Below are 22,771 nucleotides of genomic sequence, written 5' to 3'. Positions count from 1 at the left end.
AGTGATTGAGCTTCAGACTCTCCTCCCAGATGGGGCCCTTTCTGCTCTCCTTTTGATTCTCTGTGTGTTGTTTCTGGAATATTCTTGGTGACTTCCAAGGGAGATTTCTAAAGCCAAAGACTCTGCATGAACCTGGGTAACTGCCACTATAGATCAAAGTTCTATTATTAAAAAACAAAAATTGTGTATGTATTCTGAATATCTGTGTAACTTTGAGCACACAATATGGACTCACACTGATCATCATCTCAGAGATTACAGTATCCACTAAAGATATAAGGCCTCTGAGGTCCGCTGAGTAACCTACCCAGGGGCTAGAAATTATAGGAGGGGGTTCTCAAAGTAAATTCTTTTTTTTAAGACGATTTTACTTATTTTTAGAGAGAGGGGAAGGGAGAGAGAAAGAGAGGGAGAGAATCATCAATGTGTGAAACACCAACTGGCTGCCTCTAATATGCCCCAACTGGGGACCTGGCCTGCAACCCAGGCATGTGCCCTGACTGGAAATTGAACGGGCAACCTTTTGGTTCACAGGCCAGCACTCAAGCCACTGAGCCACCAGGACTCCAAGTAAATTCTTATTTATCAACTAGCATTTTGCAAACCACACCTTGGGGTGATCCTTCCATGTCCTCCCCAACAAACAACCTGTATAGGGATGTATGACCATGACGATGTGCCCAACTACTACTAGATAACTGGGCCAGCTTAGGGCACTGTGTGAAATGCAATGACAGAGGCACTCACCCTACAGGCATTCCCAGAGCCTGGCATGTGACAGGTGCACAATAAGTATCGAGTGAGGAAGAGAGGGAACTGGCAAGGAGGGGAGTGAAAGGTCTGAAGCAGCAGTGAGGTTGGGAAGCAAATTGGCAACAGGGCTCAACATGGATTATACCTCATTTAACTTCAGGCAAGGATGGCAGGTGCCCAGCTATTCAGAGGCTGAATAGCTTTAGCGTAATTTGACAGACAAAGAGAAAGACCCAAACCGCTTGAAGCCAGCTTAGTTCTATCCTAGCTGGGTACCACTGCCCAATGGTACTCTCTTTCCTCCTCTGCTCACTCGGAAAAGTATTTGTGACTAACCTGGTAAATTTGCACATGGTGGCAGCCTGGAACTTCCAAGCCAAGAGCAGCACTCGAAATTCCGTGGGGTCAACACATAGGTCATTGCAAAAGCGCTCCATGCCTTCCTCCAAAATTGCATCCTCCCGTTCGTCCTTGTAGCGCCTGAAGAGCTCTTCCAACCTCTGCAAGGAAGACTCTTCGCCACTGGACTTGGGCTCCCTCCCAGCATCTCCTGAGGACGTTGGCAGCTGGCAGGCCTCAGTGGCAGCCTCTGCTTTTTTGGTCCCATTGACGAGGATATCCCCACCTGGCTTGCCACAAGCTGGTGGCTGTTCATCACGGTGGCCTGCACCTCGCCTGTTATGTAACTTGCTGCTGGGGTCTCGGTCTCCATTCTTGCTGCCCAGGGTTGATGAGGGATTCTTGCACTTGGTGACACACTGGCCCATGATACTGGTAGCCTGGCCTCTAGAGTGGCCCCCTCTGGATTAGATGCTCTCGCTGCCACTGCCCCTTGAATCTCAACATGCCATCAGCTAAAGGAGTCAGCCAACCTGTAAGGAAATTGAGAGAGCTGTCACCGCTGGACAGGGGAAAGGTTATACAAGCCACCCTCCAGGGACTGGACAGCACATGGAGCCAACCACAATGCAGGAGAGACCCTGAGCTCATCAGCAGTTCCCCTGTAAGGCAGCTCTGTATATTCACCTTGGAAATGCAGTGGCTACACAGCGCACATGGAGAACCAATATAGAAAATTCCTAAAATTCCTACAAGAACATTGGTTACAAAGAAGATGATTCATGTGCAGAAAGCATCAAGGAAAACTATACCTTTGCCAGAAATATTCCAGAGGAAATTTGTCTTGCTAATCTGCCATCATATAAGAGTTATATGAACCCAAACTAAGCTAGAAGGAGTACATAAAAGGTTCATCTTCTGGACTCTAAGGTCAAAATTGTTAGATTTCCTTTTCAAGTAGAATGAGTAGACAGAGGGGTGGCCACATCCAAGACAACTATAGGTTTCATAATGACCTAAAGATGAGGTAAAGGATTTATTTTCGGAGTGAAGACTGTAAGAAGAGTCCTAGCCAAATCGCAAAGTAAAATTTGTCTCTGATCTCTATTTAGAGTCCTTTCTGAGACTCCCATATAGTAAGTGAAATACCCTTTCTCCACCTTAGAAGCCATCCACAAAACCTGTAGTCCATGTCAATCAGCTAGATTGAATCTGAGCTGCTTTCCCTCACCACCTCAGGTGCTCTGCAAGGTGGTATGTACGTAGAATGCAAGCCAAGCTCACACTAACTGTTAATGTCCTATAGGCCTGCAGGCTCAGTCCTCCCAGAGGGTGTCTGCAATAGAAAAATTTCAAATAAACAACCTAATCCTACATCTTACAAGAACTGGAGGAACAACAACAAACAAAGCACAGGGCGAGTAGAAGGATGGAATTAATCAAGATCAGAGCAGAATTAAATGACACAGACTAAAAGAACAATTCAAAGGATCAATGAATGCAGGAGCTGGTTCTTTGAAAAGATAAAAAAAAATCGACACGCTTTTAATCAGACTAATCAAGAAAACAAGAGAGAGGACGCAAATAAATAAAATCATAAATGAAAGAAGAGAAATTACAATTGATACCATAGAAATACAAAGGATTGTAAGAAAGTACTATGAACAACTATATACCAAGAAATTTGAAAATCTGGGCAAAATGGACAAAGTTCTAGAAACATATAATCTTCCAAAACTGAATCAAGAAGAAGCAGAAAGCCTGAACAGACCAGTAACAGCTAGTGAAACTGAAGCAGTAATAAGAAAACTCGTGGCGCAAAAAAAACCATGGACCAGATGACTTCACAGAATTTTCTAAAATATTTAAGGAAGAGCTAACCCCTATTCTTCTCAGACTAATCCAAAAAATTCAAGAAGAAGGAAGACTCTAAACTCTATGAGGCCACCATCATCCTAATTCTAAAACCAGAGAAATGCTGGCACTACAAGGAAGAAAACTACAAGCTAATATCACTGATGAATACAGATGCTAAAATCTTCAACAAAATATTGGCAAACCGCTTCCAGCAACACATTGAAATGATCATCCACTATGATCAAGGAGGATTCATCCTAGGGATGCAAGGATGGCACGGTATTCAAAAATCAATAAATGTAATACATAAATAAAAGGAAAGACAAAAATCTCATGATCATATCAAGAGATGCAGAAAAAGCATTTGATAAAGTACAACACACATTAATGATAAAAACACTCAGCAAAGTTGGAATAAAGGGGGCACACCTCAATATAATAAAGGACATATATGAAAGACCTATAGCCAACCTCATACTCAATGGGCAAGAACTAAAAGCTTTCCCACTAAGATCAGGAACAAGACAAGGATGTCTGCTTTCACCACTTCTGTTTCTCATAGGGTTGGAAGTTCTAGTCATAGCAATCAGACAAGGAAAAGAAATAAAAGGCATCCAAATTGGACAGAAGGAAGTAAAACTGTCACTGTTTTACTGTAGGTGACAGGATAGTGTACACAGAAAACCCTATAGACTCCACCAAAAAACTACTTGACCTAATAAGTGAATCTGGCAAAATAGTGGGATACAAAATCAATATTCAAGGCATAATCAAGGCATTTCTGTATACCAACAATGAAATATCAGAAACAGAAATTAGGGGAAAAATCCCATTTACTAGAGTAACAAGTAAGATAAAGTATTTAGAAATAAATTTAACCAAGGAGTTAAAAGACCTGTATTCAGAAGATTATACAACACTGAAGAAATTAAGGAAGACACAAATAAATGGAAGCATATATCTTGTTCATGGATTGGAAGAATACACATCATTAAAATGTCTATACTACCCACAGCAATTTATAGATTTAACGCAATCCCTATTAATTTACCAATGACATACTTCACAGATATAAAACAAACATTTCAAAAATTTATATGGGACCATAAATGACCCCAAATAGCCTCAGCGACTTTGAGAAAGAAGAACAAAGTAGGACGGATCACAATACCTGATATCAAACTACATTACGAGGCCACTGTAATCAAAATAGTCTGGTACTGGCATCCAAACAGACACAAAGGTCGATGGAACAGAATAGAGAGCCCAGAAAAAAAAACCCATGTCTCTGGTCAATTAATATTTAGCAAAAGGGGTAGCTGCATAAAATAGAGTAAAAATAGCCTCTTCAATAAATGGTGTTGGGAGATTCTGGACAGATGCCTGCAAAAAAAAATGAAATTCGACCACCAACTTACACCATACACAAAAATAAACTCAACATGGATAAAAGACTTAAATTATAAATCATGACACCATAAAAGTCCTAGAGGAGAACATAGGCAGGAAAATTTCTGATATCCCACACAGCAATATCTTCACCAGTATGTCCTCTAGAGCCAGGGATATAAAGGAAAGAATAAACAAATGAGACTACATCAAACTAAAAGCTTCTGCACAGCTAAAGAAAACATCAAAAAAATGAAAAGGGAAACTACTGTAAGGGAAAACATATTTGCCAATGATACCCTGGACAAGGGTTTGATATCCAACATATATAAAGAACTCACCCAGCTCAACACCAGGAAGACAAGCAATCCAATTTAAATAATGGGCAAAGGATCTGAGCAGACACTTCTCCAAGAAGGGCATACAGAGGGCCCAGAGACATATGAAAGGAGCTCAGCATCACTAGCCATCAGAGAGATGCAAATTAAAACCACAATGAGACACCTCTTCACACTGGTCAGAATGGCGATGATTAACAAATCAACAAACAAGTGCTGGCGAGACTGTGAAGAAAAGGGGAACCCTCATACACTATTGGTGGGAATGCAGACTGTGCAATCACTGTGGAAGAGTATGGAATTTCCTCAAAATGCTAAAGATGGAACTGCCTTTTGATCCAGTGATCCTACTTCTGGGATTATACCCTAAGAATCCTGAAACGCCAATTCAAAAGAACCTATGCACCTCAATGTTCATAGCACTGTTATTCACATTAGCCAAGTGCTATTAACAGCCTAAGTGCCCATTTAAAAGTAAATGAGTGGATCAAGAAACTGTGGTACACTTACACAATGAATACTACACAGCGAAAAGAAAGAAGGAGCTCCTACCCTTCACAACAACATGGATAGAACTGGTAAGTACTATGCTAAGTAAAATAAGCCAGGGGGTAAAAAGACAAATACCATATGATCTCACCTGTAAGTGGAACCTAATTAACAAAACAAACGAGCAAACAGAACCAGAAACAGAGAAGAAACTGACAGTGACCAGAGGAGTCGGGGTGGGGTAGAGGATAACGGGGAAAGGAGGGGAAGGGCCAAGTCAAGATACATGTATTAAAGGACCTGTGGACATGGACAATGGGGTGAGGATTGATGGTGGGAGTAGGGTACCTGGCAGATGAGAGTAACACGGAAAAAACTGGGTCATATGTAATTGAACTACGATAAAAAAAAAACAAAAAAACATGGGGTGGTCTTTATCTTAAAAGAAGGGCTGATTTATGCAAATACAATCTCTAAATGGTAGAAACATCGCAAGATGAAAAAAGAAAAGTCTGCTCTGAAACATAACAAACTCATCATGGTAGTTAATTAGTAATGTAATTAAAAGGTGTTATTTAAAGAATGCTAGAAGTTCTGGGCCAGGCATGAGATGATTTCTCTGATGACCTTGTCTACTCAGGACTCTCATACTGAACTTTCAATTAGTCCAGTATAAGATCCATCTACAACAGTACAGGCAGTCCTTGACTTATGCTCGTTCACCTTACAATAATGCAGAAGCAATATGCATAATAAAGTATGTGAGATGCAGTTTATTATAAAACAGCCTTTGTGTTAGATGAGTTTGTAGGCTAATGTAAGTAAGTGTTCTGAGCATGTTTAAGGTAGGCTAGGCTAAGCTATGCTGCTTGGTAGGTTAGGTATATTGAATGCATTTCGACTTAAAATATTTTCAGCCTGCGATGGGTTTATTGGGGCATTAACCCATAGTAAGTGGAGGAGCATCTGTATTTATAAAATTTTACCACCTACTATAACTGAAGTTACAATGTTAACAGAATTTAGACCAGGAGCCAGAAGTATAATAGGGAAAGTGGACCAACCAGTATTAGTACCATGCCTCAGCTTTAAGAAGCTTTTATGACCCTTCAAGATACAAGCTCAATGGTCTTGGGAAACTGGTAGTAGGATAGAGGGTGCTTTTTACGGAAGGTTGGAGCTTTGAACTTTATAGAAAGAACTTTAGCTTCCTCCAAATAGTGCCTGGATAAATTCAAGGTTATCATCAAAAGGAATTCTAAGGGTAAGTCTCAGTGTACATGTTTAAAATGAAGACCAGAATCATTCCTGTAGTTACTGGAGAGTCATTGTATAAGGGTGTGTCCAATTCTCCACCCTCAAAAAGAATAAATGAACAGATACATGTTTATGTCTATGCATGCCCTCAAAAGACTCACAGTTTCACTTAGGCTTCAAAAAACAAACTGAAATCCTTAAAGCGTTTTTGATGTAGAAAATGACAGACCCTCATAAGTATTTTTTTAAAGTCTTTTTGTGCTTTAAGAAGAGTTTAACACCTAAGACAAAAGCATAGCTTATTAAGCATATAAAGGAAGCAACTGTTCAAGCTGAATTTTCTCTAAACAGGCAGGAATATAACATGTGGTGGGTCTGGTTTCCAGATTTGTGTTCCCAAAGACTACAGCACAGACGGAAACAAAAGACCCAAACTTCACCCTCCCCTCCATGCTTGTAGACTGGCAGCTCTAATTCCCAGAGCACTGACTCACCACGGTTCGTTGCTCAGCTCCTGCTACTTAAGGGAGACCCAGGTACCAGGCAGGGTAAGAGGATTTCCTGGCCTCCCTCTGACTCACCTACTCTAGACCACTCACCCATCCCCCCACCAGATGGATGTTTCATTGTACCAGCTTCCTCCAAACCCTGGTGCCAAGGCCCTCAGGTAGGGGGGAAAAAGTTGGGCTTACCAAAAAGACCCAAATTCCATTTACCCATTCAGTCCTCCAATTTAAGAGCATCTTTGATGATCTGACACAGCAGAACCAGAGGAAACCCGAAAGCTTTTAACATGCCAAGCAGATCAGAAAAAGGTGGCGGGGGGTGGGGAGGGAATCAATTTAAACAAATGATCAATCAGCAAGTGCCAGCATTACATCCCTCTCTTTCAACCTGGTCCCATCTTTGAAATACCCCCATTCCAGCTGAGTGTTGAGGCAAGTGGTAGGCTCAGGACAGAAGAAAATGTTTTCAGATATGATGGTGAGGACAGCTGCCTGACTAGTCAATTGGCTTGCTTCTATTGTGTCTACCTTCTAGTTCTGCTCCCATGCTTTCCCCAGGCTCAGCCACAGTGCCCAACCCTGGGTCCCAGGCTGGCCAAACTTCTTTAAGTATTTTACAGTTGAAATTTTCCCTAGTCCCACTAGCTGTTGGCTAATAACTAATAACAGCAGTTATCAATTATTGAACACTTGATATCATAGCAGACACTATGCTAAGAAAACACAGTATGGACATTAAAACTCATATATCCTTACCACAACCCCATTTAAAGACAGGAAAACTGAGGCACTAAGCTAATTACCCAACATCACAAACACAAAACATAGTATGTCTAGCTTGAGAAACCATGACCTTTATCAGTGCACCTAGAGAAAGCCCACAAACAGATGGGTCCCGAGCTCAGGAAAGACCACACAATCCCTGAGCAGCAAGTCTTTCCATCAGCCAGCCCACTGGAAAGAGAACAAACATGTGGTCTGTGACCAGTGCTCAAGGAAGGTGTCCTCCTTATCACCCTCTCCCAGGCGAGCACTTGGTGATCCTGATAGGCCAGATGCCCTTAGGCTCAGCCTCCTAGAGGTAGGGACTAAAGTGGTTCCAGAGGCCCTAACTCTGTGAAGCTTCAGCCCACTAGTATGGTTCAGAGCTCCAGCTCTGCCACTGGTGTCTGACCCTGATTGAAACTTGAATTTCCTCAACTTGCAAGATGTTATCTGCTTCACTGTTATAAGGATCCAGTCAGGAAATGCAAATAAAGGGTACCTGTCACATACCTCCTAAAACCATTTAATATGACAACTATTAGCCAAGTGGTATCTGGTTAGCCTAATAGAAGCCCCAGCTTGTCCCATCTGAACAATGGGCTTCAGGCTACTGCTTCCCCAGGCCCTGCCAGGACACCAACCCCGCCCCCCTCCTCGACTCATGCACTTGGGTCTTATTCAAAAACCGTCCCTTGAACCATAGCACTGACCCTTTGAGCAAAGGCACCACTGCCCAGAAATATATGGGTATCAATTTCTCCATAGAATAATACTCCTTGTGACAGATTCTGAATAAAATTCAAGCTAGGTATTGGCTATCCCTGATGGACATTCTGAATCGCTGGTCATTCCCTTTTCAGTTGGGCAAGCTTCCAGCTAGTTCCAGAGTCCTTCCCTTTCCACTTAGTCCCAGGGCTGTTAGTTCGCAGAGGACAGGATTTCTAGCTACTCATTTATACTCATTCAATAGAAATGCCTTCCCAGTCAGTCCTTCAAAGTCTCTGAAGTGAACAGTGTGAGCACTCCAGAGTGAAATGTCATCAGTAACAGCATCAGTATTAATGAATACCACTCTGTATTTGTTAGTACATTGTAACAGATACAAAAATATGTAGCTCTGGGAAGCCATTACCCCCATTTCATAGGAAAAAAGGTGGTGGCACACCAGTGTCAAGGAGCTATGTAGAGAGGAAGAAAGAGGAGTAGAAAAATTAAAAGGGTGTGTTCTGTGGGCAGAGAAACCTGGATCTGAGTCATGGGGATGGAACCAGCTATGTGGCTTTAGCAGCTTAAGTTTAAAATTGGACAGCTGGACCTCAAGGACTGGTGGGTGCAGTAAATGAGATAATCCATGTAAAATGCTCTGCGCACTACCTGAATCATGGAAAAGACACAGCCATTGTTAGCCTTTACTATAGTTGTTAATATCAGAAAGTCTATGACAGAAGCAAACCTCCCTTGTGTAACAGTGCTCTTTTCTGTGGTCATCCCACTCTGCCGGGGCAGGCAGGTGTGCAGGACTCCCCAGGTGCCCACAGCAGCTCTCCTCACAGTGGGTGACCGACAGCTCCCTCCTTCTGTAAGTGGCAAAAATGAGCTGAATGAAGCTAGGGACAAGGAAGGGTGGGGAGAAAGGAAAGGCAGAAAGGATACAGGAAAAAAAAAGTTGTAGCTTGTGGTTTACCTGAAAGATGGAAACAGTAACTGCTCAGCCTATGCTGAATCAAGATCAGTCTCCAGGTTTCCTCTTTCAATTTCAGCTCCAGCGGTTTCTTCCTCCTTCCCTCCCTCCCTCTCTGCAAATCAGCCTCCAGCCTCCTTCCTCCCCTGGGCCAGCCCAGGTTGCTGTTCCTGGGCATGGTGGCATTGATGGGCTGAGGGCAGTCCCAGAGGCTGCAATCCCTGTGAGTGGTCTGGCCCAAAGAGCAATCAGGAAGCTGCTTCCATCTCTCAGGGAGTTCTGTGACGTGACAATCCGACTAGTCCCCGTCTTCTAGGACTTACTGTCTCTTGTTGACAAAGACTCACCTCTTGGGGAACTGAATGACCATTAAGAGCTAAGCCACACAAAGACACAGTGTAAAGGGAGACAGAAAAAGGAGAGACGAGTGTAAACTCCTGTTACAGAAAGGTTGAGGGACTGACGAGGAACTAACAGTTGTGGAACATGGGCTGTTCACGTCATACACATCCTCACCTTCACACCTCACAACCACTGAGACTGTCAAAGCTTGGACACGTTAGGAAACAAGTTTCTTCACTTCTCAGCATTGGGACTAGGAAATGGAACCAGTCTGTCAGACCCCAAGGCCTATCCCGAATCCTTCAATGACTGGAGCAAGAAATGAAAAGGAAGGAGGCAAAGGGCATATCCAGTTGGTCCATGTTGAGAGGTGATTTTAAAATATGTATTGATAGCAGTATCTTTTAAATTACATATATTCATTGAGAAGACTGACATAAATTGTCATATTTGACCCACTACAACCCTATGAGGAAGAGAATATAATCTTCCTTTTACAGAGGGGAAACTGAATAGAGGTTAAGGGATTTGGCTGAAGGTCGTACACCAGTCTATAAAGGAAAAAGGATCCCAGCCCAAGTGTCTGATTCTAAACTCGCCATTCCACTTCACTGGTCTTACTCTGTTCTCTGTCTGCTAGGATGTATGCCAGGATATACCTTTCCCCTAAGGAGATGATAATGCCCAAAAAGAAAAGATACATCAACACATGGGTGTTCTCCAGAGGTACTGAGTCAACAGGGACAGAGTCAACTCCCAGGAAACCTTCAGCTCTGGTCTGGGATCTCCCTAAGCAATGTGTACCCTTGAACAAGTCACTTAGCCTCTCTGAGTTTCTGGGATGCTAGCATTGAAATACGGGGTCTGGACTATTGTGGGATTACTTTTATTTTTTTGTCACCCAAAGAGGATAAAGTTCTAAATTTGCAAGCCTTCTGAGGACAAGCACTTTCCTACTTAGTGAACGGCTCTCACACTTCATGCCCAAGCCTATCAGAGCCAACAGAAAATAAGACCAAAAGGAGAGTGAAAGCAGGGATACAGCAATCTGAACAAGTAATGAAAAATTACCCTGCTGTTCCAACTTTCCTTCTTTCTCCTTAATCATCTTAGTTTGATCTCTACAGGGTCAGCAATAGGCCCTGACATATGGAAAACAGACCAGGGCAAGCTGGCTCCATACTGCCACTGGTTTGGTCAGGAAGCCCAACCACTCAGAGGAATGTTGTGCTGGCTGCTAAAGGAACACCCTTGGGAAATGAGCAACTAAAAGCAGGAGACAAATTCTAGCACCAAACACCAGTGTCAGTTTCAGCAAGGCTTCCCTGAAAGAAGGGACTGGTCCAATCTACCCTTCTCATTCGTTCCTACCTAGAGTCTATTCAGAAGCAAGGAACCGCTGACAGTTGCTGGTGCTTGTCAGCAATAAGAAACCCATCTTTCCAACTTTCAACTAAACAGTTACGGCCACTCAGGTGCATGTTTTTATTTCCTACTCTATCTGCTAGACACTCAAAGGCCAGGAAACATGAGTACATGAGTTCCTCAGCTCTTCTCAGGCCACCAGGGCAGCAGTGCAGCAGCAGCCATGCCTCTGGGGAGTCTCAGAGCCAAGATCATGAGAGCTCCTGATCTTACCAGGCAGCTGCAAAGACTGAACCACCAAAGGATAAAAGGTTGGGACTGGATGGTATCTATTTGTAAGTTACTTCCTAGAAAGTAAATTTGCAAAAGTAAGGAGAAGGAAGGCTATTTTAAATGCAGTCACTTGATCTCACCAGGAACTTGGGACTTATAAAACCATTTTTGGAAATTAGGTCTTACCCAGAGCAACTTGGGAGGGGAAGCCGTTCTCTCTTCTAAAGCATACAGGATTGATCTATTTGCTGCTATTTTCATGCCTTAAAATGGCTTTTGGTTCTAAAATGTACTGCAGCAGCAAGCCAAGGCAGGAGTTGTAATTAGGGTTGGTAGGAACACATGACTTTCTACAATCAATCTTAAAAGTGGAAATAAAAAAAAAGGAAAGAAGGAAGATGAAGGGAGAGTGGAAGAAAAGTTTTGAAGAAGATAAACCAATTGGTTATGTTTCTGTAAAATAATCTTAGTTCCTAAGACCAACCAGGTTTACACAGAGTAGTTTTTCTTTTCTTTTTAACATGTTCTTACTGTCCCTTACCTTGCATACTTCAAATGCACTAATAAGAGTATCTATCCAGTTAAGACCTGAGGGCTGCAGCCAGTGTGGGCTGCTAAAACAAATACTACTTGCCAAATACAACCAAACCAACACACACATGCACTATGAAATTTCCAAATAGCAAATCATAAAGCCTTTTGGGTCTCTGGGCTCCAAAACTGAGCTATATGATTAATCCCACATAACTCAACATACCCCACAAGGGGCCATATCACTTTACTGACCCATACTTGATATATTTTTTGCTGTCACACTACCTACTTCTATGCAGACAGCCCCACTGAGGGCACAGAGTCTTAGGCTGGTCACAATTTGCTTCTTCCCCATCCTCTTCTGTTACTCCCATTTAAAACCAGAGGGCTGGGCTGTACTGCATGTGTGCTGCATGGCACCATAATAAAAACGGCACATCTGCCACACTTTGTCTCTGGTTTTATGGTTGGAGCTTATCTTCTTACCCAGCAGACAGCCACGATGGGCCCAGGGGAAGGGAGACCACTGACCAGGCACAAATTCTCTGCTTCCAGTTAGTTTGTGGATTCCAGCCACGCCCATTGCAGATGATTAAACCTCAAATACCCAATTACCACATCAACTATTCACTTTTCAGTCACCTTTTCAGGAATTCAGTTGTCAGCAACTGACTGAAAATTAGTTAACTGGAGATGACAGTTGCTTTTTGCATCTAAGCCAAAGAAATGAAATTGTGAAATGAATCAAAAGATGAGGAAGGAAACCCACGCAAAGATGACAAATGCCTACATCCACATATCTTAAAGGGGTATGTGAGTGACCACGAATGTCTCCATCAGATTCCCAGAGCCACATTTCCTCTAAGTAGGCCTCAGATTCACCACACAGTAACTCATAATCTCTTAAAATGTTTGCTAATTCTTTAAGGAAAAAAAACCCAAATCCATTATGGCCACATATACCAATTTCTTCCTAGATACCTGTGATGGTAGCTGACTGTTAATGCATAGTCAGAGGGAAGCAGAAGAGGTACAGAAAAAAGACCTGTACAATCAAAGAATATCTGTTTTCAACGACCCCAGTAACCTAGTCAGGAGGGAGGCGGCTCAGGCTTTCTCTCCTGCTGCCAAATTCAGAAGCATTCCATGTTGTTATATAAAGTTTAGAAAATACAAAGTATAAAGAAAATAAAGTCCCCTAGTAACCCACCACCCACAATAAATACTTGGGAGTCTATACACAGTCTCTTCTATGAGTACACATGGATGGCACCCATGCATGTACATATTATGCACATGGAACTTTTACACAAAACTGGGGTTGTAGTGTACATCCTATTTTGCTAACTTTTCCACTGACGCTTTTGTATATCAACATTCTCATCCCATATAATGCTTTCAAAAGAGCAGCAATTCAATGGTAGTACTAGCATTACTACCAATACTAGCCATTTCATGTAACCCATAGACTATACCCTACTATTCAATCTGTCAAAAATTTGGTGCTGCATGGCAAAGGGGGTGCAAAAGGGTTGACTCTTTTAAAACATATTTAATAGTCAGATAAGTCTTCCACTGAATTGGGGTACCACAATTTGTTAATTTAATCACATTATTAGACAATACTGGGATAATAAATAGGATATGGAGCTAATAAACTGAAACCTTTACAATTATTTCCTGAGAATAAATTTCTAGAAGTGAAACCAACAAATCAAAGGACATACAAAAAAATTATATAAATAATCCAAAGTGAATTCCAAAAAAGTAGTGACAGCTCACATGAAGACAGTGTATTGTAGTATTTCTCCCAACATCATCTTGTAATATTGGCCACTTAATTACATTTCATTTAACAAAAATCCTTGCCCAAAGCACACTAAGATATTATCTTTAAGGAAAAATATCAAACTGCCAAAGGAAGATGAAAAACAGGTAAAGAAGGAAACCACTTGCTTCACTGTAAATCACATCAGAAAGGCTGACAAATCCAATGGTTCTAGCTCCAAGAAATGCAAGGCAGTGTTGGCAAATAATGATAGGGGCAGGGGTGGAGGGGCAGAAAGAGATTAACCATAAGGACACCTTTCACTTACGTCTGAATTTCCAAAATTTATTCTTTCAAAAGGAAATCAACCTCCCTCTTGCCCCCACAAAAAAAGAAAAAAGAAAAAAAAAGAAAGAAAAAAGGAAAGAAAAGAAATGATGATTCCTACCTTAAGTTCTGATGAACACTAGTCCCTTTATTATATAGGTTTAGCATCAGGGATAGAAGGGTCTGGCCAATGTACCAGACAGAACCTGAGGGAAATCACATTCCCGGGAAGCATGAGGCTTGCTGGAAATAGAACTGTGGGCCCTGGCCCAGTGGCTCAGTTGGTTGGAGCATCATCCTGTACACCAAATAGTTGCAGGTTTGATCCCTGGTCAGGGCACATATGAGAGGCAACCAATCTATGTTTCTCTCTCACGTTGATGTTTCCCTCTCTCTCTCTAAAATCAGTAACATATCCTCACACTGGATTTAAAAAGTAAAAAAAAAATAGAACTGTGGGACCCCTGGAATTGGTTAATATGCTGGCTTAGCTTATCACATGGCCCACAAACTTATTATATGGGCTTTCTAGCTTCAGACTAAAGCCAGGGCTACTACTGCATGCAGCATAGACTCTTCAGCCTCCCCAGCATCCAAGCTCTTCATCAGAAGATCCCTCTCGCTCACTCTTGGCCAAACGGTAGGGTGGGGTTCATTACGGACCATGTGACTCAGGCCCACCAAAACCTCACATGCCCCCAGCTTCAATGACTGGGTCAGGGATAGACAGGTGACCTTAGCCAGCCAGAGTGAATTAAGAACTGCAAGCACAGGAGGTTGGAGCTGCTACACTCCTCTCATCAGAAAGAGCCACCAGGGAAAATAATGCCTATTAAAGGGTTAAATGGTAGCTTCTTACAGTGGAACCCAAGAATAAAATACCACCAAGTGACAAAGAGAAAATGAGTTTTGAAGGCATTATTTTCACCCTGAATCCAACTGTGCCTAAAGTCTGTTTAAAGCCTAAACTTCAGGTATATAAGCCAATAAACTCTCCTCTTCTGCATAAGCCAAATGTCAGGTTTTCTGTAACAAAAGGAATTCCTACCAAGACACAAGTGCTGTCACTCATATCTCTTCTATTTAGAGAACAAAGAGAAGAGATCTGATACCTGGACATTCTGATTCACAAAACTGGAACCAACATAAAGGGCCACAATTTCAACCCAGTACATTCAAGGGAACCCTTATCTGAACACTAGGACCAGTGACACCAAACCTGTGCAAACTGTAAAATTCTATTACAGCTGGGCCATTAGGATGCTATTTACAAGATAATATAGCAAATGAGCTAAAATAATCTTCCCAGTTTCAATATTTGCAGTCTTAGGTCTCCTTCAAGCAGGTATACAGCTGCTTTAGTCTGCTGTGTATACATTTTCTCTCATCTTTAGGTTCCAAAGGAGAAACCTCCTCCCAGCACTCAGATGCCACATGAAAGGCTGTAAAGCAAGAACTCCTTGAAGTCTCCTTGTGCAGTAACAATATAACCAATCTTCCAGCTGTTAACAGGTAAATTTGATCTCAGCCACATCCTATGAAACTGAAAGACTAGATCTGACCAGAACTTGGCTACCCTCTTGGTTTCAATTCTATTACTGAAACAATTTCTCTTTGGTTTCAGGTACTAAAAAGGCTGTTTAGAAAGTATTCAGGTTTTGAAGTCAGTGACAGGAAATGCTCTTGTCTGTGTCTTTATTGGAAATAATGTACCCTGTAGGTTGAAACTTGAGGCCCCAATAGAACAGTTACTGACTTCTCAAATGTGTGCGCCTATGGCTAAAGAGTACAATAACATGTGTAAAGATAAGCAGATAATTAAATCAAAACAGAGCTCTAGACCCGACAGCTGGCACAGTGGTGTTAGAGGCTTGGCAAAGTAGGACATCTGATGATCCTGGCCCAGACCCTGCCCCATTCCTGCCAAAGCTGCCGCCACCTAATGGCCATTGCAAGCAATCCTGTCTATTAAAACTCTGTGCCGGAAGACGGTGTAGGGGGATAAATGGTAATGGAAAAACTACAATAAAAAAAATTTAAAAATCATTAAAAAACACCCTCTGTGCCAACAGCAAGGCCCTATTTAAAAACAAAAACAAAAAGAAAAACCCGAGAAGCTAAAATCAGCCCCTTTCTTGACTTCAGTAGGAAGCGGAGTTTACAATACCCATTTTCTCAGGCTACTTGTTGACCCAGACACACGACTCCTGGCCCTGTGACTCCAAAAGCACCCTTTGAACCATTGCAGCCCCCAATCATCAAGGGTTTTAGCCCCAGTGTCTACAGCAATCAGGAATGCTTCAAGGAAAAGTTCCTTTGCAAGACTCATGAGAACCCAATGGTACCCACAGGCTGCCTGGGCACGGTGGCCATCTTCACCTATGGCCTCTTTTGCTTTCACCAGGGTCAGAGCCAGCTCTCCCAGCTCATGATGTGCACTCGGATCACCACTCAGGGCTTCATTGCACTGGGTTTGGCTCCATTTAATCTTAAATCTCGACCCTGAGCCCGCAGGCTGGCCTTGAAAGCTCTGCAGACTTCATTCCCAGGCCCAGGAGCAACTACCAGTCCTGCCACCGGGGTCATTCCCTCTTCTTCCCTGACAAGCCCCTGTGTCAATGGGGGAGGAAGTGGCCAACTGAGTACCTGATTTTTTTTTTTTTCAGGAATCTTAAGTTCCGTTCTGTTGGGGTGTTGCATACTTCTATTTCTGCCGCACCTTCTCCACTCCCTACTTAATAAACTTCGATGCACTTGAAGAAGAAGGGAAAAAAAAGAAAATCCTAAAATCAGGCAGCAGTACCATCAGCTCTTTTGGTCATCAATACCTTCAAAAATGTGAACACAGCTTTGGACCCCAACACACACTCATACTCACAACTCAGACTTTGTGTCCTGTGACTGGGGACCATGAAATAATGCACAGCTTCTCCGAGGCAGAAGGACTTCACCTGTACTGCGGCCCTGCCCTCCTTCCACTCAACACCAGTTGGCCCTGTGGCCTGCACCTCCTGGAAGGGCACGCTATAGGTGCAGAATGACTGGGCTTGTCCAGCCAAGCTCTGCCATGCCCCAGCATACACCTAATCACCCTGTGCCTCCATTTCCTGGAGGTTAGGGAAAGCAGAGGGTCCTTGGTATCAAATGGGTCTCAGAGCAAACGCTGAGATGCATTCATTCCCTATCCAATGAATTTAAAGAACTGTCTCACTCTGATCCAGCACAGTACTTTATTTCTTCATAGCACAGGCCTCTCTCAGTCTCTGAAATTCTTACTTGTTGAATGACTCATTGTCTGTTCCTCCTACCAGAAGGTGAGTGCCACAGGAACAGGGAGTTTTATCTGTCCTATTCTTGATCCTGTGTACCTCAGCTATGCTACATAAGTTTGATAAATAGCTGTTAAATAGATAATAATCACTGATATATATATGCTGGGTATTTCTGTAGAAAGCACTAGTCAATATACTTCAAATGTCTTAACTCATGACTAAATAAATGAACACTGTTCCTAGCAGTTATTTAGTATAGCTGACCACTGAACATGGGTTTAAACTGCGTGAGTCCACTTACCTGGATTTTTTTTTCTATAAATCTGTATTTTCTCTTCCTTAGGATTTTCTTAATGACATACCGATTGTGATTATATGACAATGTTACCAAATACTCAACAGCAAAGAGAGTGGAGCCCTGAAGGTTCCTCATTTCCCATCTCAAGAACTGGTTCCTAAGGTTCAGTTTCTCCTGGACCCTCTCCTCCCAGCACTGCCCACCTCATCAGTTCCCAGATGTAATACCAGCATAGCTTCTCGGCCAGCAGTATGTGTTCCTCCTCTCCTTGCTTAAGCCGACTTTCACCTCAAACAGAGCAAAAGCCAAACTGTGAGGTTAAAATAGGGAGATGTTCATCTGTCATGCCACCTTTGACCTGCACCTCAGTCCCTTGGAGAAAATTCACATTAATAATGGCCATCAGTCCCACCTCTGTTAGCAAGGAGAAGTCCGGAGAGTGTAGTGAAGCCATGGTTACATGGCATCTCAGGGTGCTCCCGGGTTTGCCAGTGGGTGAGCCCCAATGAGAGACTCTCTGGTGCTGGTCTGAATTGCCTCTTTTCTACCTCAGTTAACAAAGGCAGCCCACTCTCAAGGTGTCTGCAGATGTCAGAGCAAAAGCCAGCAGCTTTTCTGAATAATGCATACTGAGTCAAAGGACTCACAGCTAGTTTTATACCCTGAAATATTGTAACATATTCCACTCATAGTTACTAAATTTGTCTGATAACAGAGAGGCTTTTAACTAAGGGCTGAAGCAGGCACCCTTATCAAAGAGGATAAGAGATATGGACCATCAAGGTCCTCCATCTCTTTAGAACCACTGGAAACAATGGGCTATGTCTCAGATGACAGCAAGAAAAGGCCAAGAACTAAAGTCCTAATCAGGGCCATCAAAGCCAGATGCAGCCACCAAAAAGCAAAGGACAGACTCCACCTCCACTGGCTGGCAGGTCCACAACATTCTGCTCTCCCCATGAAACAACCAGCTCCTGTTCCCCTCACCCCCTGGCCTAGTAATAATATTTGGGATAGCAATACTGGTGACTTTTCTGGAGAATATTTTACAAAAAGAAAGATTCGAATTTTAGGTCTCAGACTTAAAGAAGAAAGCCAGAATTAGAAGTTTGTTTTAGCACAATACATTGAAAATTAGACGTTTAAGCACTGGTAGATGGGGAAGGAATCACACTACCACATTCCTCAGTGAGTCAAAAAAGTACTGCAGGCTTGTTTCATAGTGGGTAGCCACAGTAATAGAACTAAGTAGTCCACTGGTGTCAGATAATGGAAAACCAAAGTGACATTTGCTTCAGGAGTGGCAGGAGTGACACAAATGAATAGCTATAGCAACCGACAAGATAGAAACATTAATATACCTTTTTTGAGACTAGTCAAAGAGGAAATGTTTGAAACCCTAAACATGACTCATTTTTCAGAAATTAAATCGGTTTAACAAGGAAAAAAAACCTTCTAAGCTATTAATAAATCACTAAGTGAAACATCTCTGAATTTCTAACACCTATTCCTGATTAACATACCTTTTGTCAAAACAAGAGCCAAGTACAGGCATTTAACAGTAAGTTGCTACACTTTCAGTTACGAGAATCACTCTGGTGGACCTAGATGAGAAAAAAAATTAATCTTCAGGCCTAAATGGATACCGTCATGATATTAAGATAATAAAGACCTCCCCATAGGGCTTCTGGGTACCATAAATTATGTAACAAATCCACTTCTGCCAGGCAGCCAGGATTAGCTCCTATTCACCCAGAGTACCACTCAGTATCAGAGTAGAAGGTAGAGTCAGCATCCCCTACTGGTCCAGCAAAAAGCACAGTATTCTCACTGCACATCAGTCTGCTGACATCAACTACTCATTGCAAGGGAAGTCAACCTCACAATCTTAAAAACAACTTTGATACTTCCTTCTTCCAGCCCCAAAACTTTTATAAATAGAGGAAAGAAAAATATTTCATTAATAAGTTCTGACTGAATTTTAAAAATAATCTATTATGACATTTTATTATAATAATGTTTCTATTATGCATTCAAGGCTTAAATGCGCTGTACATTATTTACTCCTATAGAACATAAACATTCATGGCTCCCAAGCAGACAGTCGAAAATGACAAGTATGGAGAACAGAAAGAGCGGCACTGTTTCAATGACAGTGTCTTAAATTGCTAGTCCCAAGAAGGCAGGGAGTGTGTGTATGGTAACGTCGTGAAAAGGGCTAAGTGACACCAAACAACACTTTCTAAAGTATCAAATGAAAAATAACACCTATTATATGCCTAATGCACTGGGTAGATCTACCTACGTGCACATTACTAGCCTGTTTTACATGATCATGTCCACAAATATTTACATAAAGTTTACTATATACCAGCATGTTTTCAAAAGATTTTACATATATCAACTAATCCCACAACCCAACAATAAATAATACCCTATGAGTTAGGTATTGTCATCACAATTTTATAGATGAGAGAACAGAGGCACAGAAAGTGTAAGTAACTTGCCTAAGGGCATACAGCTACCAAGTGGCAAAGCTAAAATTCAAATGCATGTTTCACTTTTTCTCAAAAATTAAGGTTAATCCTTTTTAAAAATCTGGAAGTTTAAACTGGCACTTTCAGAAAAAAGTGTACTACAATAGAATTGGGTACACTTTGTGTGGTATGCATTTGTGTGGTATGTGTGGTATGCATAAGTCTTTCGGTTGCTGCAAAATGAGAGACTGAACTAGATCAGTGTCTTTCAAACTCTATCCGCAACCTTCAGTGAGAAGAACACTTTACATGCTGACCAAATGCACATATATCAATACATGTAGAACTCCCTAAGTTTCTTGCAGCAGCACCCACTCTCGCTTCTATGATGCATTCTATGCTTTTTCTTTTTGGTTAATGTTTAATTGTTGGTTATAGCCTACTAGTTAGATAATGACACATAGTAAGAAAATCTCAAGATCAAACTTAAAAGACTTTCTCCAAAGGCTTCACTGTGCTAGTACAGCACTAGGCATTTTATAGCTGTTGAAAGCAGTTAATCCCCACAGTTGCTCTATGAGATTGGTACTACTGATATTTCCCTTTTACAGATGAGAAATGAGCTCAGAAATAAAGCATCTTACTCAAGTTCCTACAGTGTAGCACAGACAGAGCTCACCAAACATTTCATCTGCTCCCCTAGTTTCCCAGCTTCTTTTTCGTTAGGTAGGGAAATATGCCTATTTTGAGCCAATGTGATACCTAAGAATTTCCAAAACCAAGCACAGAGCTGACATGTGGCATCCCAGCCATTTTGTTCCCTGTCACAGGGGCCAAGAGAGAGTCCATGACAGTTGAAGGTACATCAGCCTGGCTCTCTAAGTGACTGTATAAAGCAAGCACCCGTCAGCCTACTGACCCATGCGGAACATGCAAGCAATTAACTTGTATCAAACTCAGACAAACTTTGCAAATTCTAACTCCTCAGTAATTCTACGGGTCAGACCCCTGCCATCTTTACTGTAGTAGCCTGACAAATAATTTAATCTACCTTTCCAATCTCTCCAATCTCTTCCACTGGACTGGTAAAACATACACATACCCATGCACATGCTCCAAGGGAGTATGCCATTATTTAATAGTTCCCTTCACCTATACAATAAAATCCAAAATCAACAAAGCACACAAGGCCCTTCTGAATTTGGCCTCTACTGTCATTTTCCGTTTCATTCCACATTCCTCAGGCATCCTGAAACATCTGCCATTCCCAAGATGCCTTGGCCCCTTGTGCCACTGTAGTTTTACACATGCTGTTACCTCACCTCTGCTTGGAAGGTCTCCTTATTCTCTAGTGTTTGTCTTTCAAGCCCAGTTCAGACTTTACCTCCTACAGAACTCCTCTCCTGTCCTAGAACATCTCTGTCCTTCTGCACCTTCCATGACAGCACTTACACTTTTTAGTACTGGCTTTTCATTTTCTAATTGTTCTTATGTATGTAATCATTAGGTGTGTTTTCCTACCACATCATAAATGTCCTTAAAAACAAGACCCACAAGAGGCACACAGATTCATTGGAGTATACAGCTAGCACACATAAAAATATTTCTTTTTCCTGACACATCATGTATCAAATCCTAGGATCAGTCCTTAAGAAAAATTCAGAATATATATACTTCAGTTTGAATTCAATAGTAACTTAAATTTGGAGGCCAAATTTTTCTAGCTTATAAGGCTGGTTTTGAGTTTCAGAAGTCCCCCATGAATGATCCATATTCTGTCTGAGAAAGCTGGTTCATTGCTCACATACATCGAACTTGAGAACTACAACAGTCTGGTTCTTAGGAAAAAAAACTTGTATCTATAGGGAAAGTTTGAGTACTGTTAAAAGTGTGTTTTTAAAAACTGTGTTCTATTAAGCTGCTATTGTAATCAAAAACTTTTTTGCTTACACAGGTGATCAGAAGTACTAAATACTGGAGACCCTCAGAGCTTGGGATTGAATGAGTCAATTTAAGTACTGTATGCAAATAGTAAAGCTAGAAACCAGAAAGAGGGAGAGCTTAGGCTGCACTGCTCATAGGAAAGGAAAAACTGCTCCCCTCCAAATGTGGAAAAAGCAACCAGACAGGTTTTTACCTGTTACATAAATTTTTATTATCTCTTTCTGCCAGACCAAGCAAATGGCTGTGAGCTGGAAACTTAGAAATGCAAATACTCAGATAAATTAAGCAATATAGGTTCTTTGCCTGGAGAGGTTTAAAGGAAGGGTTAAAGAAAGTCTTCAATTACACATTTTTACTTTTTTACTTGGAGTAAACATGAAATCCCCAGTTCCCAACAACCTGAAAGGGCTTTATTTTAGAAGTGAAAAGGCTGCAGATAAATTACAAGGTTAGTTTGTCTTGAGAAGACCAGAGCGAGTAGTGTGGGAAACATGTAAGAATGGCTGAAGAAGGTCTGACTCCACCACTATGTTTGTACATCTCTTATTTTGATCTAAGTTATATTTAATATTTTCAAATGTGTGGTCTTGAATACTTATACATGGACATTATACTGCCATGAAAATAGTTATTTGTATGAGAGGGAAAGAATATTCTTTCCTGTGGCTCTCATCTTCCTAGGTCCAACTACTCAGCGGCCCACAGGAGATCTTAACCAAGACTCTTTGATCCCCATGTCAATTTCCAAGAAGAGAAGGAAATGAACAACCTCACTATGGCTTTGCAAATCCTATCTA

At 41.7% G+C, this 22,771-nt stretch overlaps 1 protein-coding gene and 1 pseudogene across 3 annotated transcripts in view; one reads left to right on the top strand and one right to left on the bottom strand.

Annotated features, from left to right (window-relative positions):
• DCUN1D3 (defective in cullin neddylation 1 domain containing 3) overlaps window positions 1–22,771 on the bottom strand; it is a 52,862-nt gene that overhangs the window by 5,434 nt on the left and 24,657 nt on the right. For all 3 annotated transcript variants that reach the window (XM_054580925.1, XM_054580926.1, XM_054580924.1), the window contains exon 2: window positions 1,090–1,625. In XM_054580925.1, coding sequence (XP_054436900.1) covers window positions 1,090–1,520 — 431 coding nt within the window. In that variant the 5' untranslated portion in view covers window positions 1,521–1,625. The remainder of the gene's footprint in view (window positions 1–1,089; window positions 1,626–22,771) is intronic.
• LOC129076785 (HIG1 domain family member 2A-like) lies at window positions 14,545–16,489 on the top strand (annotated as a pseudogene).

The sequence above is a fragment of the Pteronotus mesoamericanus genome, unplaced genomic scaffold, assembly GCF_021234165.1.
Source record: "Pteronotus mesoamericanus isolate MK-2021 breed Mesoamerican mustached bat unplaced genomic scaffold, CSHL_Meso_final contig_64, whole genome shotgun sequence".
Classification (NCBI taxonomy): domain Eukaryota; kingdom Metazoa; phylum Chordata; class Mammalia; order Chiroptera; family Mormoopidae; genus Pteronotus; species Pteronotus mesoamericanus.
The sequence above is the reverse complement of the archived record's forward strand: the minus strand, read 5'-3'. Positions and strand labels throughout refer to the sequence as shown.